General features: G+C 43.7%; 2 protein-coding genes across 3 annotated transcripts; both read right to left on the bottom strand.

Moving 5' to 3' along the window:
- Positions 1–4,380: 4,380 nt before the first annotated feature.
- Positions 4,381–8,531, bottom strand: atp5pd (ATP synthase peripheral stalk subunit d). Of its 2 annotated transcripts, none has more exons than XM_015967767.3 (6): positions 8,438–8,531; positions 7,096–7,224; positions 5,506–5,602; positions 4,803–4,874; positions 4,664–4,726; positions 4,381–4,563 (listed from the first exon to the last, which is right to left on the bottom strand). In XM_015967767.3, exons 2-6 carry the CDS (start codon positions 7,215–7,217, stop codon positions 4,432–4,434), a joined length of 486 nt encoding a protein of 161 aa, XP_015823253.1. In that variant the 5' UTR covers positions 7,218–7,224; positions 8,438–8,531; the 3' UTR covers positions 4,381–4,431. The 2 variants fall into 2 exon arrangements, with proteins under 2 accessions (XP_015823253.1, XP_070406721.1); XM_070550620.1 differs by having other exon boundaries at positions 8,422–8,455.
- A 1,517-nt stretch (positions 8,532–10,048) lies between these two features.
- On the bottom strand, positions 10,049–11,716 carry LOC107390813 (homeobox protein MSH-C). The gene is made up of 2 exons (XM_015967755.3): positions 11,052–11,716; positions 10,049–10,638 (listed from the first exon to the last, which is right to left on the bottom strand). Exons 1-2 carry the CDS (start codon positions 11,611–11,613, stop codon positions 10,226–10,228), a joined length of 975 nt encoding a protein of 324 aa, XP_015823241.1. The 5' UTR covers positions 11,614–11,716; the 3' UTR covers positions 10,049–10,225.
- Between the last annotated feature and the right edge of the window lie 6,930 nt (positions 11,717–18,646).

Raw genomic sequence — 18,646 nt, 5'->3', positions numbered from 1 at the left:
CAAATTACACAACTTTTTGAAAATGTGTGTCCAAATCAATGCTTCAAAAATAAATAAATAAATATACTATTTAATTGTCTGTTTTCGACTAGAAAAAAAAACAACAAGCTAAAGCAGGAGCTATCAGCAGCTAGCTACAGCACAACACACACATCAGATCATACGCCCTCTGGCGGTCACAAGGTGAAACTGAACCAATTGTAAACTCTGGGATTTGATAGGTAATAAAATATATTGGTGAGGGTCAGACAAAGAGCAGCCCAACTACCTCTTATGATGAATTATATAAATGGAAATGGTGTTCCCTCCCCGGTCTTGGGTCAACGGGGCCCCCTCTGGAGCCAGGCCTGGAGGTGGGGCACGTTGGCGAGCGCCTGGTGGCCGGGCTTTCACCCATGGAGCCCAGCCGGGCACAGCCCGAAGAGGAAACGTGGGTCCCCCTTCCCATGGGCTCTCACCACCCGTGGGAGGGGCCAAAGGGGTCGGGTGGGGAAAGAGTCTGAGTTGGTGTGTGAGGTTGAGAGGTTCTGACTAGATTTAGTCGGACTCACCTCAACGCATGGCTCTGGCTCTGGAACCAGTTTCCTTGAGAGGGGTTGAACTTTCTATCACACTGGAGTTGCACCCACTGAGAGGCGCCGAGCAGGGGTGGGCATACTAGTTGCCCCCCATCTTGGTGCCTGTACGTTGGGGTTTAACCCGGTGAATGAGAGGGTAGCCTCCCTCCGCCTACGTGTGGGGGGACGGGTTCTGACTGTTGTCTGTGCTTATGCACCAAACTACAGTTCAGACTACCCACCCTTTTTGGAGATCTTGGAGGGGGTGCTGGAAAGCGCTACTTCCGGTGACTCCCTCATTCTACTGGGGGACTTTAACGCTCACGTGGGCAACGACAGTGAGACCTGGAGAGGTGTGGTTGGGAGGAACGGCCCGCCTGATCTGAATTTGAGTGGTTTTTGTTATTGGACTTCTATGCCAGTCATGGATTGTCCATAATGAACACCATGTTCAGACATAAAGGTGCCCATTTGTGGTCTTGGCACCAGGATACCTTAGGCCGGAGCTTGATGATCGACTTTGTTGTTGTTTCATCTGACCTGCGGCCGCATGTCTTGGACGCTCGGGTGAAGAGAGGGGCGGAGCTGTCAACTGACCACTACCTGGTGGTGAGTTGGCTCAGATGGTGGGGGAGGATGCCGGTCAGACCAGGCAGGCCCAAACGTATAGCAAGGGTCTGCTGGGAACGTCTGGCAGAGTCTCCTGTCAGAAGGAGCTTCAATTCCCACCTCCGACAGAACTTCCAAAAGGTTCTGGGGAGGCGGGGGACATTGAGTCTGAATGGACCCATGCCTCCATTGTTGAGGCGGCCAACCGGAGCTGTGGTCGCAGGATCATCGGTGCCTGTCGTGGTGGCAACCCCCGAACCCGATGGTGGACACCGGCGGTTAGGGATGCTGTCAAGCTGAAGAAAGAGTCCTATCAGGTATTTTTGGCCTGTGGGACTCCAGAGGCAGCTGACAGGTACCGGCAGTCCAAGCGGAACGCGGCTCGGATGGTCGCCAAGGCAAAAACCTGGGCATGGGAGGAGTTCGGTGACATCATGGAGCAAGACTTCCGTACAGCTTCGAGGAGATTCTGGTCCACTATCCGGTGCCTTGGGGAAGGGGGTGGGGGCAGTGCACTACCAACACTTTCTATAGTGGGGACGGTGTGCTGCTGACCTCTACTCAGGACGTTGTGGATTGGAGGGCAGGATACTTCGAAGACCTCCTCAATCCCACCGACACGTCTTCCAGTGAGGAAGCAGAGTCTGGGGTTGGCCTCTCAAATCTCTGGTGCTGAGGTCACTGTGGTGGTTAAAAAGCTCCTCTGTGGCAAGGCTCCTGGGGTGGATGAGGTCCACCCGGAGTTCCTTAAGGCTCTGGATGTTGTGGGGCTGTGTTGGCTGACGCGGCTCTGCAATATTGTGTGGACATCGGGTGCAGTCCCACTGGACTGGCAGACCGGGGAGGTGGTCGCCTTATTTAAAAAGGGGGACCGCAGGGTGTGTTCCAACTACAGGAGGATCACACTCCTGAGCCTTCCTGGTGAGATCGATAGGCGGATTGGTGCTGCATCTGCAGTGATGCGGGCGTTGTACCGGTCTGTTGTGGTGAAGAGAGAGCTGAGTCAGAAGGCGAAGCTCTCGATTTACAGGTCGATCTACGTTCCTGCCCTCACCTATGGTCATGAGCTTTGGGTAGTGACCGAAAGAACGAGATTGCGGATACAAGCAGCCAAAATGAGTTTTCTCCGAAGAGTGGCTGGGCTCTCCCTTAGAGATAGGGTGAGAAGCTTGGTCCTTCGGGAGGGGCTCGGAGTTGACCCGCTGCTCCTCCACATCGAGAGGAGCCAGTTGAAGTGGCTCGGGCATCTGGTCAGCATGCATTCTGGACGTCTCCCTGGTGAAGTTTTCCAGGCACGTCCAACCGGGAGGAGACCTAAAGGTAGACCCAGGACACAGTGGAGGGACTATGTCTCTCACCTGGCCAGGGAACGCCTTGGGATTCCCCCAGAGGAGCTGGCCCAAGTGGCTGGGGAGAGGGAAGTCTGGGCCTCTCGACTTAGGCTACTGCCCCCGCGACCCGACTCCGGATAAGTGGATGAAAATGGATGGATAAAATATATTTAGTTGCACATTTTACCAGCACAGGTTTCTAGTTTCTAATCAAACATGTCAGAATTAGTTCAAAGACCATTAAATACACAACAAAATGAAAGACCCAGCCACATTTCATCTTCACCCTTGCTGATGGAAAGCAGTTTTCACTCAAAATCTGATGACACATGGTCCCATTCATTCGTTCCTTCACATAGATCAGTCGTCCTGGTCCCTTTGCAGAAAAACAGCCCCAGAGCAGGTTTCCACTAGCCTGACCAGCCAGCCCTATGCTTCCTTATGGGAAGTTCTCTGTGTAGAATTAAATAGAGTTCGAGTCTGGCAGGCCAGGCAATGTTTCCACCCCCATGCTTTACAGTAGGCATGGTGTTCTTTGGATGCAACTCAGCTTTCTTTTTCCTCCAAACACAAGGTTTTACCAATAAATTCTATTTTAATTTCATTTGACATGATCCCAATCCTTTTCTGGATCATCCGAATGCTTTCGAGCAGACTTCAGACGAGCTTGCACATGTACTGGATTAAGCAGGGGGACACGTTTGGCACAGCAGGATTCGAGTCCCTGGTAGCCTAGTGTGTTACTGATGGTAGCCTTTGTAACTTTGGTCCTAGTTCTCTGTGGGTCATTCACTAGGTTCCCCCGTGTAGCTCCGGGAATTTTTCTCACTGTTCCTGTGGTCATTTTGACCCCACGGGGTGAGATATTGCATAGAGCCTGATGGAGGTAGATTATCACGGGTCTCATCTTCTACTTTCTAATAATTTCTCGCACAGTTGAATTATTCACACGAAGCTGCTCACCTATTGCAGATTCAATCTTCCCAGTCAGGTGAAGGTCTACAATTTAGTTTTGGTGTCCTTTGGCAGCTTTTTGGTCTTGGCCATAGTGGAGTTTGGAGCAGGACTGTTTCAGGTTGTGGACAGGAGTCTTTTATAGTGATCACGAGTTCCAACAGGTGTCATTTATACAGGTATAGGGCACAGAGAAGCCACTTACAGAAGAAGTTACAGGTCTGAGAACCAGAAATATTGCTAGGTTGTAGAAGCCAAATACTCATTTAACATAATTTGTCAATCAAGTCATTAAAAAAATCAAACAATGTGATTTTCTGCATTTCCCCCCCTCATTTTGTCTCTCATAGCTGAGGTTTACCTCTGATGGAGATTACAGGCTTCTGTTCTTTTTTTAAATGGAAGAAATTGCACAATTGGAGGGTGACAAAATTCTTTTTAGCCCCAATGTGAAACTACATTCTTGAACATTCACTGAGTAATGAGATCTATTCTCAGTAACATTACCTGTTAACAACTAAATAAAATACATAGGCTGAATGGTTGAGTTCACTAGCACACAAGAGGTTAAATCAATCAGGCCAAAGAATGAACGGTATCATGTGGTTTTTTGATGTAAGACTATTACACCTCCTTGTGGGTATTACATGTAATAACCAATAATTAGTGCATTCAAGTAAGGTCCCTTCATAAATACTTTAACCCTTCCACTGTCCTATTGAGTGACCCCGCCAGGAAAGTTGACCATTGAGCAGGATTGATGGATTATCCCTTGAGGTCCACGTGGCAGGGGTGAGGTGGTGCTCACCCCAAACCATCAATCCAGTTCAATGGTCAACTTTCCTGGCGGGGTCACCCAATAGGACAGTGGAAGGGCTAAAACGCATTGGTTTTAATTAATTCATCGAATAATAAAAACACCAAATATGTCTCTTTAAAATACATATTCTTTAATGTTAAGTACATGTCCAGAAGTCGGATTACAAGTCAGCAATAGGTTTGTGAGGCCAGTAAGGATATTTGACCTTGTCCAACTTGGTCTCTGGGAAGATCTCATTGAGATCTTCAATGGTCATCTGATCAAAGGGGATCATGTTCTTAAATTTATCCAGCTGAGTAAAAACAAATCAGAAACACATCAAGTCAATTAACAAATAATTTACGTACAGGCTCTTAGTCAAGTACTCTAAGCAGCTACTTCAACCGTCTCACCTCTTCTTCATACTTGGTGATGCGGGCCTTTGAGGCTTCAATGTACGCTAAAGCAGATTTGTTCTGTTAAAAAGAAAATGCAAATTAAAAAACGCCAACAAATAAAAACGTAGGCAAATTCCTGCTTGGAGCCACTTACAGCCTCAGTCTCCTGTGCATTGATCTTAGCCGTCTGAGTGTCCACAGGTTCAGGGACCTTCAGAGCTGAGAACTGTGTGCAGTGAGAAGAATAATGTGAGTTCTGGCAGAACATTGCAATTCATCAAAAACAAACTGCCTTCTCAGTGCTGGGACCAAGGCTCTGGAATGAGCTGCCGGCCGATGTGAAGCAGGCCCAATCACCTGAGAACTTTAAAGCTGACTAAAAACCCATCTGTTCTCGTTGGTGTTTGGACACTGAAGTTGAGTTTGGGTGGGCAGCGTCACTTTGAATGTTTCTGGATCTGATTCTGGAAATAGGACTGATCTGGATTGCTAAACTGTACGCGGGAATTCTTATTGTATTTTAATGTTACATAAGTTTGTTTTATTGCTGTGTTTTTTTTTGGTGTACAGCGCTATATTTGTCCGCTTTGGGCATGTGAAAGCGCTTTATGAATAAAGTTGATTTGATTTACAATTAACACGATTTGTTTAGGGTTCTTTCTGTGCTTGTATAAAAATGACCTGTGTACTAGCAATCCTGCTCAAAGGTCTAGAGATGAAGATTTATATTTAAATTAGCTGTTCCTTTTAATATTATTTCAAGACTTTTTTTTTCCAGAATTAACACTTCACTTTATTTTTGGAAAGACAAAACAAACTCAATTTGGTGATTTCTTCTAATTCCCAACACTACTCACTTTCTTCTCAAATTCATCCACCATTCCCGGTTTGGCCACTGCGCTCCTGTAGTAACTCCAATCAATGGCTGCAGGACTCTCTGGCAGGGAAGCTAGTCTGTGGTAAAGAGAAGAAAAATAACATATTTATGTAGGATGGCTAAAACAGAGTCCAAAAGAGAAAGCCAGGAAAGCAGCGAATACAATAACTTATATGGTGACTAATAATACTACATGGAAGTAAAATATTATGAAACAAGATCAAATTAAAACCGCCAATGCAAATTCTAGAGTGTGATTATCACAGTGTGGAATGGCTCCATCAGTGATAGTGACCAGTTGCGAACTTGCAAGTGATAAGAGCTATCCTCTGATTGCATGGGAAAAAAAAAAAAAAACTCTTTCACATTACAATCTTTAAAGCAGGGGGTGTCCAATCCTGGTCCTGGAGGGATGGAATCCAGCACGTTTTGGTGGTTTCTCGTCTCCAACACACTTGATTCAGCTAAAGCCTGATTCATGCTTAAGCAAAGGCACATTTGCGCCCCCCTGCTGCTGCAGCGTTGAATCGCCTCTGTATTCATACTGGCCCGACCTGTTGCAAAGAAATTCTCCACCAGGACAGCAGGAGGCGCATTCCTAACTTATTGACCTGAATTTTGAAGAAATTCTCCGCCAAAACAACAGAGGGTGTGCTCCTATGCAGGTGTGCATACTCTTGTAGTGACGTGTCTGCCCTACTACTATTTACTATTTGCGACGCAAAAAGATGGACGACACAGACACAGAATGAATTCTTATTGAGCAGGAGCTGCTTGAGCTAGAAGAACAACAACTATTATTAGAAAGAGCACAGCGAGAACGACGAAGGAAGAGGCGTCGGTGGAGTGTCCGTCCATTGAATATGGCAAGACCGAGTACGAATACGCCGCTCTTCTTCGCCCTATAAGGGACATTGATGACAAAATGCATTTCAGATACTTTCGCATGACTGCCAGCCGATACAATGAGCTGGTTCGTCGTGTGACTTTTGAGTTGTACAAATGATCGTACTTCCTCACTTCTTCAGCGAGACGTTCCTCCATCTGCTCTATGCCTTCAGGACTGTGTCAACACTCGCGCTGTTTACATTTTTTAAGGGAATCTACGCCGTGCCGGAAATGACGTTGGGTTGTTTGGCTGACCAATAACAGACGTCCAGCATACAACGCCGCCGTCGGATGTTTAGAAAATAGAGCTAGACTCCAACCGACGTTCCAACACAATCCAACACAGTTTGATCGCCCATTCGACGTTGCATCATGGCGATCCAACAGATCCGACATGCTGGAGCAGTGTCCGTATGAATCAGCCTTTAGGTTCTGTAGAAGCCTGTAAATCACCTGCTGATTAAATTCATGTGTGTTGAAACAGGGTTAAAACTAAAACACGCTGCCCTCCAGGACCAGAACTGGGCACCCCTGCTTTAAAGACTATTACAAACATTGCTTTGCTCTTCAGAATTTATAATCTGTTGAGTTTTTTTTTTTTAAAGAGAAGAAGCCAAGACAAAAGAAAAATACAGCATTTGAGAAAGTAAATGAAATATCAAGTCACATTTCGGTAACATACTTGGCAGAAATGGCATCACTCCGAGTCTTCAGTGCGTTGAACATGCTTCGCTGGTTGGGTGGAACCCGCTCAGCAAAGGCTACCCAGTCAATGGCCTTCAGGGCTGCACGGCGGCCTGCCATCTTTACTCTGAAATCAGAAGATCTGATTAAGAATGAAGCTGTATCGGATTGCACGGTGGAGCAGTGGTTAGAGCTGTTGCCTTGCAGCAAGAAGGTCCTGGGTTCAAATCCCAGCCTGGGGTCTTTGTGCAAGGAGTTTGCTTGTTCTCCCTGTGCACGCGAGGGTTCTCTCCGGGTGCTCCGGCTTCCTCCCACAGTCCAAATAAATAAATAAATAAATAAATAAATAACCTATGACTGTCAGGTTAATTGGTCTGTCTAAATTGTCCTTTGGTGTAAGTGTGTGTGCACTTTTTTTTGTCCTATGTGTCTCTGTGTTGCCCTGTGATAGACTGGCAATCTGTCCAGTGTGTACCCGACCCGTTTGCCCGTTGACTGCTGGAGATTAGCACCAACCCCCTTCAACCTGCTACTGATGGATGGATGAAGCTGGAGCTTTTTTTTTAAATTCTAATTTAAAGTCATAATAACCTTTAGTATAATTCATACCTAATGACTTTTGACTATTTCTCAGCTGGTTTAGAAACTGTGCCACTTCCACTCAAATAACTTGCAGCAGAGACTGTAATTCCTCATTAAACATAAATAATTTATGTTTTTAAAAACGTTGCAGGTCTGTGGTGTCTGAACTTTGGTCTTTAGTTTAGTTTCTTAGCAGCTTTTGGAGAGTGACTGGCTCAACTCTGCGTCCTGCAACGTCACAGAGGCTAACTTGGTCTGCAGCAATGTTTCGGGGAGGCATTTTTGCCAAAATAACAACGATTTAATGTAAGGAACCAAGTAACCACGGCCTTACGTTCCAGATTTAAAGTTATACATTTATTTAAACCAGTCAATCATTCATAACTTTATTCTCATTACTAGTAATCGGTTTACTTACATGCTAATTGTATTCATCTGCCTTAACGAGCTGTCCCTTCAATCTAATGCGTTACTGCGCATCAATAAAAATATCTGTTTATTTAAAAAGTGTTAACGTCAAGTTTAACTGGCAGCAAAAACACCGTCCAGGGATTTGCAACGCTTCAGGCGGTTAGCCTGCTAGCTAGCCAAGGTCAGAGATATGCCTACGACCCACAAGCGTTTCCTCAAATATCGAGCTAGAGTTACGTCTTGTTTAACCCTTTATGAGCAAATATACAAGCGTGGACCAAACCTAACGTTTGTAAAACTGTTTATAAGACAAAATATGTTAGTTATTTACCCAGCTGCCGACTCACCTCGCAGCAGTAAGCGGTGTCTGTGACAGGAAGCAGCGGAAGTGCCTTTATCTGGATAAAAAGCTGCACAACTCACTACCGCCTTCTAGCGGACAAGATGAGTAATTACACGGACTTTCAAAACAGCGACTCGTAAACTCAGAATTTCTGTTTAAATGCTTTTGCGGGTTTGTATCATTGCTTTGATGTTTTACTATTGAAATTATAAACAAACTTCGTGCTTTATTGATTTTATATCACATTTTGGACTTTTTATTATCAGAAATTTGAAAATTTATTGTTTTTGTAACAATTGACACTGTACAATGAAAGTAGGTGCACTTTTCCAGTGCAGAATAAAACAATCACACTAGTTAAGACTAATAAATAAGATAAAATAAAGAAGGATAAGGAACATTATTACGTTGGACAATTTTAAAAATCGGAATCTTATGTGTGCAAAAGAGGAAAATCAAGAGTTGAACAAACATGTATTTTTTTTTCTTTATTTAGACCCAAAGAAAGGTTCTCATAACGCAGTTTGTATAACGGTCCATGAAAGAAGAGCAACATAGATCTGTAATGCAGCTTTCAAAAATTTAAATGGCAAAACCCTTTAACTTTTAAATTTGACACAAATTGCATGACCTTCTGTAAAAGGCTATTTTCAAGGCCTAACGCAAATTAAAATATTTTTTGTACAAAAATGTTATGAAATAAGTTTCATGCAGTTTTGCACGACTTTAAATGTTTCCCTTTAACTTTCAAGACTTTATTAAAGGTCTTCAATTTGTTATTGCAACGCATTTGCCATGACTTTAAAGGTATAATAAATGACTGAATGCAAAATAAAATGGGTGAAACCTGCACTAAGTGACAGGCATACATTTCAACTGGGGAAAAATATCCACCATGTTGTGTGAAAAGTTAAAGAATATAGGTAGCATGCAAAATAAAATAAAATAAAAATAAACGTCATAGACTGAGGTTTTGCAAGTGGGGCCATTTATAAAAAAATATTATTTGGAAAAGAAAATACTAATAATGAGACCTGCTAAATTGCAGACTTCATTAAGTTGCACGTGCGCACACGTGGGTCTGATTTGAAAATTCAAATACAAATAAAATAGTATGGAGGAAAAATGCACAAAGTCCCACAAGAATTCAGTCACTTTGTTGTATGGCGTTTATTTACTAAAAGCTATTTTGCAAAGACAGAGTGATGTATGTACACAGTACAGATACAGGCATTAATAAATATCACTCCATCTGCTCTCCAAGCAGAGCGCAGGGCTTTCTGAGCGCTACGCATTTTATTTACACTTACAGCAAAAATCCTCACATCAAACCCAAAACCACTCCCATAAAGGCCACAACGTGAGTTAAAAACTAATAAACTCATTTGTCTAAAATATAATTTGGTCCTTTTGTTTATTTGAATTGATTTTAGAAATATAAAAATCCAACTGCAGGAACAATGACAGAAAATGGTCACGTTTGAATGAGGAGAAAAATATATTTCAAGTAAACAAGAAACGGTCCCATAAGGCACTGCTTAAGCACTTTTCTGTCTTCTCTTCATCTGCCTCAGATTCGAGTCTGGACTCATTAAAATTGTATTTTTTGAAGTAAGATTTTGGAGGTTGGAAAATACCTGCACTTATGAATATACTCACTTATTCAGAGAAATGCACACATTTATAAGATTTATCTCACGTTTTATCTCCCTTCAGTGGACTTTTTCATATTTCATTCTTCACAAAGTTGTGGCCTCGTAATCAGCCAAACATACAGTCATGTAAAGAATTACTAAGACAAATAATACATCCCATAAGTGACCGGTCCACTGAACAGTCCCGGTACCGGCAGGCTGGGCCTCGGGAAGGCGTTCGACGGGCCCCAAGACGGGGAGCCCATGTGAGCTCCGAGGGGGAAAGGCAGCGCGAAGGCGGGCAGGACGGGCTTTGATGCCAACTTAAACTTCTCCAGTTCGGCCTCCTGCAGTCTCTTGGCTTTGGCTCTCCGGTTCTGAAACCAGATCTTCACCTGCGTTTCCGTCAGGTTGAGAGAGTTGGAGAACTCCGCTCTCTCGGCGATGGAGAGGTACTGCTTCTGGCGGAACTTGCGCTCCAGGGCCAGCAGCTGTGAGGTAGTGAAGGGCGTTCGAGGTTTCCTGTTATTTTTGTGTTTCCTTAAAGTACACTGAGACGGACTTGAGCTCCCTGCAACACAAAGTGGATCAAATTAGGCGCACTTTAAGCAAAAGAGAACGAATTTCCACTTTTAAAAGACCCACAAACGCAAGAAGATGCGCACAGACAGCCCGAAAACGTTTTAAATGGATCCTCTCTCACATTTGGAGAGTGGAGTCACCTTGTCACCCTTAATAACACAGACAAATTCAGCTTTATACAATAATCTGACAATTACGCACCATGTTTTGGGTAAAACTGAACAAGACATTTACGCACAGCCCGTTGAGCCATTTGAAAACAAATAAACATTAATTGTGGTGACAGACTTTGTTATTAAATTACATTATGTCCTGATTTGATCACTGATAGCAGAGATGAGATGATGAAAAATGCACCGTGTGTGTTTTTCCTCCCGGATAACAGCGGAGGGGCGGACTTACGAGGAGGTGTAGAAAAGGAGGACGTCTGAAACCAAGTGCTCTGCTCTTTCTCACAAAACCTCGGACTGTCCTCGTCGGAACTTCTGGAAACTCCCTGTGAACCCTCCGCAGAAACCCTACTCTCTGCGTAACACGTCCTTGGAGAGAACTGTGCGCCCTGCGCCGACGGCGGCTTCGGCAGCATCACAGCCAACTCAGAGGCAGAGTAAGAAGTCCGACAGGTGCTCTTCTTGGAAATCAACGACTCGACACTAAACGGAAGGCAGCTCCGCTGCAGTTTGTATCCTTTCTCTGTTGTCATGTCTTTGGGCTGGATATCCTCGCCCTCTGCGTCCGTCTCCTCCTTCGTTTGGAGCTGCTTGACGTCATGCGACGGTGACCCCTGCCCAGGATTCATCATGGTACAAGGAGATGGGGCCATGCACCTCCGTGCGGCCAGTTCAGAGGTATCGTGCTGCTGGAGCGTTCCGTCTCCAACGTGCGTCTTTGCGCTTTCAGCGAAACCAGAAGCTTTACGCGCAGGAACTCTGTCGTCTATAAGAAGGACAGGGGCTGTTCCCATCCTGGCTCCCGCCAATCAGCACGTCAAGTTGTCTCCGTGACGTGTCTGGGAACTGTTTTGATTGGCCCTCTGCCTTTTGAGAGGAGATCAAGAGGCCTGTGAAAGGCAGGGGACGTTAATCATACAGACCCCATGCGGAGCGGGGTTATTGATGGCTCTCACAAAGTAGCTTTGACCAATTTTAGCGCAATTAAGCAGTGGGGATGACTTCTCCCCCTGTTTTGACCATTTACATCTATTAGCAAGGCATTTCCACCGGTGCTGGCTATTATTTCCGCTGTAACAACGTGCAGAAAAGTAATTAACAAAATATGTTTTTTTCCCCTAAAAGGAATAAAAATCTGAAATGTAAGTTTTGTTCCCCCTAAAAATTAAACCATGAGAAATGAAAAGTTAAATAAAAGGTCGCATCTGAATAAAAGCTCCTCGCTGCCGGGATAGAACTGGATGACTGTTGGTCGGTCACACAGCATTAGAGCAATTTAAGGCCTGTCATGAGCTCTTCTCCCTCACAATGGTCCCGGTTGAGAAGCAACAGGCGTTTTCTTTCTGCAGGTCATACTATTTAATAAGCCAGACAAGTTGTGTTTTGCAAGGCGCCAGGCTCGGCAGGACCAAAAAGGAAGATACCTCCGGGAGAAGAAGGCAGCGGTTAGCTCCACTTAACCAATTGTCCTCTGAATATCTCATATAGCTCACTGCTTGGGGCCGGGAGGAAGAGAACTGTTGCATTTATGTTGGCATGAATGGTGGTTCTGAAATGATACAGGAAGCTATGGGGGATGGGGGAGTAATTAAGTGTTTTTGTGCCATTTTATTTGGTTGGCTATTTATGTGTTCTTACTGCCAGGTCACACTGATATTAGTTTATGTTTATTTGACACTTTTATCCAAGGTGACTTACAATTTATGATTATAATTTAGTTATAATTAAAGCATAGAAAGTATTTATTAAAATGTCAGAAAAAGCCAAATGAAAACTCAAGCTGATTGAAATCCATCTCCAGGAAAAAAAACCATGTTAAATGACATTTTAGGAGAATTTCTAAAAACAACTAAGATGTTTGGATGATGGTCTAAATTCTTGTCTTTCAGCGCATCCCAGCTGAACATGTCAGCAGCACTTTGTGGTCGCCAACCCAACACAAAACCCCGCTGAGAACTCTGCAGTCGTCAACACTGTCAAAGACACAAGAACTGGACTAGTGAGAGGATTTGACTTTTTTTGAGAACTTAAGCCACCACACACACCCTTGATCCCCCACAACAGCTTTATTTGCCCACTTTGTGATTTAATTCTCAAGCAAAGGCAGCAAATGTATAAATAGACCTTCAAGGTGTTTCATCTGTTTCTCCTAAAAGATGCAGATTTGATAGAATTCCTACATCAAGGTCACCGGCTGACGTGTTTAAAGCCCTCAGGTGCAAAGAACAGGAACAATCCTCCCCTTCAGGAGGTGCAACTTTTAGCTGATGATTCAACAGAATCCTGATGTTGAGTCTGCTCCTTCATTTCCTATCAGACAGAACCAGCCTCTTGTCACCCAGCTGGTTTGTGTTTAAATACCAACAAACGCGTCTCGGGTCCACATCAGTGTCCAAGGAGAGGATGAGAGTCGGGCCGTGAAGTTCACAGAGATTCATGTGATACGGTTACACCCAGAGACAAATCTGCATGAGAGGTGCAGTTACCTCTCCTCCCCTGGTGTTTGGCTGAGTGTATTTAACGTTGGGTACCCCCACCCCCCCCTTACTCCAAAGACATTTCTGTAACAGCATGCAGGCGAGTGAGCTGTGTCAGAAGGTGTTAGCGAGTTTGAAAGCAGATCTGTTCTTCAAGGCCGATGCGAGCGCGATGGGAAGCACTTTCCCCTCAGCTGGCACCAGAAATGAAACCTTTTCACGTGTGTGTTCAGGGGCCTTTCTGCACACAGGCCAGCTCTGGTGAAACCGCTTTCTGCTCCGTAATGTGCGGGGGCCAAGTGGTGGCATGGGGTGAGAAAATATGGGTTTCTCATGTCATATTTCCGTCTAAAAAAAAGAGCAACGAAAATGGGGAATGATCAAACCCATCTGCAAAGGAATGAATCGAGCTGATCAAGTAAGGCCTACAAGAAAGCAAAATGGGATTCAAATTTATTCTTTCTTCATTCTCACTCTTCTTCTGTCATTTAATGTAAAACTAATATTTGGCATCTTTTTGTGCTACATGTGGGTCTCTTCTTCCTCTAGAAACACTCCAAACTAGAAAATAATCAATCCATTCATTTTAGGTCTGTGTTTTGTTTTAGGAAGTATGTGCCTAAAACAAGCCGTTCCAAAAAGTCCCTGTTTGTGATGTCACAAATGGTGACTTTGACATCAGCGATGCGACATTCACAAACAAATTGAATCCTTTGAATGGTTCTTCAAAGTGAACGATGAGAGCCGAGTCCTTGTAGAGGACTGTCGTCTTCCGGTAAGCACCCCCCACTTTGCTTCGCTCAAAGAGCCGGTCTTTTCAGTGGCTCTTTGGCTCCCTTCAAAGAGTCGTAAGTCCCATCACTATCAGCCTTTCCTGGATATTGGAGCTTCCCAGCTCATAGCAGCCTGGATGGGGATGTGTGGGCGTGGCCAGCTCCAGCTTTTTTTCCCTAGAGCCCTTAAACGGCTCATTCTGGAAGGTACTGAAAACGTCAGGAAACTGCTTTATGTCAGAGGGGTTTCATGTAAGGAACTTCACAAAAATGTTTCATATCACCCATTGAACTATTATAACTTAAGAACAAAAACTTTAGAATATATTTAAAGCAGCATGAAAAGAGTTGCAGATTCCTATCGGAAACATTTTCAAGACAAATTTGCTCATTACTCTTTCCAAAAAAGCCAGCAGTCACCATCCAGATGCACACTTTGAATTCTCAGCCCTTTCTCGGCTCTCACATCAGGAAGTTGAAATAACAGTTATTTGCGTTGTTCGGCACTGTGGAAAATTTCTTCGACCTTTCATTTGACTTAACAAGTCGATTCCGTCCACATCAGACTGGCTTCAGTCCTGCACTTAAATGTCGGTTTGACATTTTCTGCCAAAGCCACTTCCCCTTGTGGCATCCGTGTGCCCCTGTGTTTGAGCGTGGAGTAATGAGGGAAATATTCCGTGCGAAAGCAGGGGAAGCAAATTGCCTCCATCATGGCGTCTTTTTTGGACTGTAAAAAAGCAATCAAGGAGTTAGAGTGTCCTGCGGTTTTACAGCTGCTCTTTTTTGAGTCAAACCAACAGAGTCCATTTCATTAGTCGTGGCGGTGGAAACTGATGTTTGCTCACATGTTGGTGCTGGTTCCATTTTTCATCAACACGTTGGTACACTGCTCCTTAAAAACATTCATGGAGAGCCTTCTCCAGAATCAGCTGCTGATAAGGAGGAAAAACCACGAGAGGTGACAATGAAGTTGGTAGTTTCATCTGGCCCGCTGTCGGCCATAGAAATGCACATACTTGAGGAAAGTCTTGAAACAATGCTAGTGGGCGAGTAAGGTTGAGCTGTTGGGACGAGGAACTCTGTGTGGCTACTCCGTGGTCTCACTCACAAACCCAAGAATGTCCCCACAATCTCTGACGCTCTTAGCAGCCAAAGATGTGATGAAGTGCATCTGAGAAAAGAAACCAGGCAGTAGTATCAATTTTCTCTTTTCACTGCAGAACTGAAGGCCAAAACCAGGAACTGTTGTGTAAATTACAGCAATTTGGTTTCCATCTTAAGAAAATATTTACTAATATTTAAACTCAGTGAGGTGAAAATATAGAGTAGTGTGTTATTTATTTTATTTTTAATGTTGCAGAAATGCAGGTAAATTTATTATTGATTAACAGAATGAAATGTTATATTTTATTGTGAAAATCAAATCTAATGTATACTTTTTTAATAATACAGTTTTGTATTATTCATACATTTTTATGGGTTTCTGAATTAAATAGATTTTTTGTGAGATTTTTTGAGGAAATTTAAACACAAAAAAAAACAATAGTTTGTTTGAGTATTCAAAGTAATTTATTTACCCTTTTTCCAAGGATTTTCACGTGATTGAGGAGGGGTAACCACAACAAAATAATGTCCAGATGAAGCCCAGTAAGTAAAAAAAAAAAACGATAACACAATCTGACATTGAGTACAAACAACCTCTAGAATAACTACAAGCACAAATTAAAAATAATAAATAAAATAACCTAAATTTTATTATAAAGGACCAAGAAAAAGTTCAGTGACGACTTAAAAAAAGTTTCTAAAATATCACGCTTCACAATTTATTTTTGCGTTTCCACTTATTCTTGCTGATATCAGAAGTTATACACGAGTAAGTCTTCATCCCCCACCTTCATTCTATTATCCGACTCATCACATAAAAAGTTTGTAAGTCAATAAAAGTAAAAAGGCGAGTTTTAACACAAAACTTTTGCGATTACACTGTTGAAGCCAACGCTTGTCACACAGTAATAATGTTATTGCAGGCACCAAAGGTCACAACAAACGAGTGTGTGTGCGTATGCGTGTCTGCATGTGTGTGTTTGTTTGAATATCCTCAGATTACAATTTCAAAGTCCTCCCTGAGAGCATGCTAACAATGGAGAGGGTGGGATGTTAAAAAGAAAGAAAGCAGGGTTTCTTTCAAATAAACAAGCGTGAGTTGACCCTGAATAGAGCTGCTACCGAGCAGCCGGATTGGTTCTCAGGGGCAGCAACTCTGCAGGCTCCCCTCTTCCTCCCCCTCATTTTTCTCTTCCTCAGCTGCCAAACAAACTGATGCGATAAACACAAACAATCAGATGAGAGGCCTTGTGACTATAATTCAGCACCTTTTCTCAGTTCTGGACCACTTCTTTACTTTCCTGCTTAACAGAGGCATAGACGGGAAAGTTGATGGCGAAGTAAGCCCCCTCCCCTTTTCTGTGCTATTGCTTAATGAGCCTGAAAATACAACAGCACTGTGGTGGCTGAGAAGATAGCCTGCAGGCTGGAGTGTAGTAAAGTGAGGAAGCCTGGAGGGCCGAGTCTTGCTGAGATGTGGTGGAGAGAGAGAGAGAGGGGGGGGGGTGTCCTGTTAGGACGGTCTGTGCGGAGGAATCAGAGTGGATTGTCGACCTGACCGGAGCTCACGGGGCCACTTGTTGTAGCCTCGCTGCTGGTGTGTGAGATTTATTGTGTATTGGCGACCATTATGTGAGATGTCAGTTGTTTGTCACATTTCAAACCCATAATTCCAGTCAAGTTGCACACAATGACTCCTTTTGAGCCACTACTACAATCATCATTCAGTTTAATTTTCCATTCTTCTGCAGATTCCAGGGCGAGGCAGCGGACGGGAGAGTTGCTCACGTTGCATATGTCCTCTTTCGAGTCTGAGGTGCTCTTTTGACCGCTCCGCTTGGCATCTGCTGCCCATAGCCCGTCTATATCTGCATTCTAATGCACATATCCTGCTGGGATGTTAACTTTGGGCCTTCTGTAATTGATGGCTTCCACACTTCAGCCGAGTCCCCCCCCCCCTCCTCTCCCTGCCGATTGTTGGTATATCTCTGTGATTTGGGGGTCTTTCAAGCAACCATTGTTCTTTTATGGAGGAATTATAATAGACTAAAGGGCAGAGAAAGAACAAAGGAGGAAAGGGGAGGGGATAAAAAGAGAGTCACTGCTGATATTTAGTGAACTCCAAAGGGGGAGTTTTCATTCTCATTCTGCAAGTTTGGCACATGCCTTCTGTTACTAAGTGGCAGTGCTTTGAAAGAGCTTCTTGCATTTCTCATTCTGCAGCTCCGCTAGGTGCCTAGACTTACAACCCTGGCAGCTGTTGGGCCTTCTATGCAGCTATAGACGCCTCTCCACAGGTGAGCTCCCCTACCAAACTTCCAGTCTCCACTCCACTCAATAGGGCCCTTTTCAAGCCTTTTATCTGCAGGCAGAGGCTGACTTTATGTGTGCCACTCACCCAATAGCAGTTCAAAATTCCCAAAGGCTGCAATTAATGTTAGTCTTTGTGTAACACGTTCAGACTGATTTGGCTCCAGAATGATTTATATCTTGTGTATTTGTGTATTTATTGCATCAACTGTGAACAAATACAGGCATTGTGATTGGCTTTAGCTCAGTGAACGGTGGCGACAAATTTTTGGTGATCAATAATTTAAGAATTTCAGTCAGAATAAAACTAAATTTGTTCATTTGATGCTTTTGTGAGATGTTTTTTAAATGCTCAGGTCATGTGATATCCTAGCAAACCATACTATATGTGTAAATATAAAGTTTGGCCATGAACCATTGACATGGCACACCCACTGAGGTAGAGTCTACAGTTGTCATTTAAACTGTTTCTGCAAGCAGTTGGTCAGCACTAGAACCAATCAGAACAACGAACAACAAGACGTACTCATCACTGTGGATGCTAGTCAACATGGCAGTTCGCCATACACCTTCAAAGAAGAAGCAAATGCATAGCCTGGCAAGCTATCATAGCAAGCTTTCTCAGTCCTAGCACCGTTACTCTGGAACCAGTTGCCACCCTCAGTTAGGCTGTCCCCTTCTCTGCCAGTCTTTAAGAATAACCCAAACACACACCTCCTCCGCTTGGCGTTTCCAGAACATGTTTGATTATGGCCCTCTATTATGTTGAATCCATTCCACAGTTTTCATTGGTACACTCAATCCATCCACTCAATCCAATTGTGTTTCACACATTTGTATTTTACCGGAATTTTTCATCTATCTTGGAATTTGCATTTTGTATTTTGTAATTTGTATTTTGTAATTTGAATTTCTTTTATTGTTGATTTATTCAGTATAATTACTTACAACTGTACCATGTTCAGCGCTTTGGGCTTCCTGACAGGGTTGCGGAAGGCGCTTTATAAATAAAGCTTTGATTGATTGATTGATTGATTGATTGATTGATATATGTGAATATATAGTCTGGCCACGGCTCATTGACAGCTCTCGGTGGTGGTGGGGGATTTACGGTTGTCTTTCGAAGTGTCTCAGCATGCTATTGGAGAACAAACAACTTG

This window comes from Nothobranchius furzeri, chromosome 4 (genome assembly GCF_043380555.1).
Source record: "Nothobranchius furzeri strain GRZ-AD chromosome 4, NfurGRZ-RIMD1, whole genome shotgun sequence".
Taxonomy (NCBI): Eukaryota; Metazoa; Chordata; class Actinopteri; order Cyprinodontiformes; family Nothobranchiidae; genus Nothobranchius; species Nothobranchius furzeri.
Note: the sequence above shows the minus strand (reverse complement) of the source record. Positions and strands in the feature narration are given on the sequence as shown.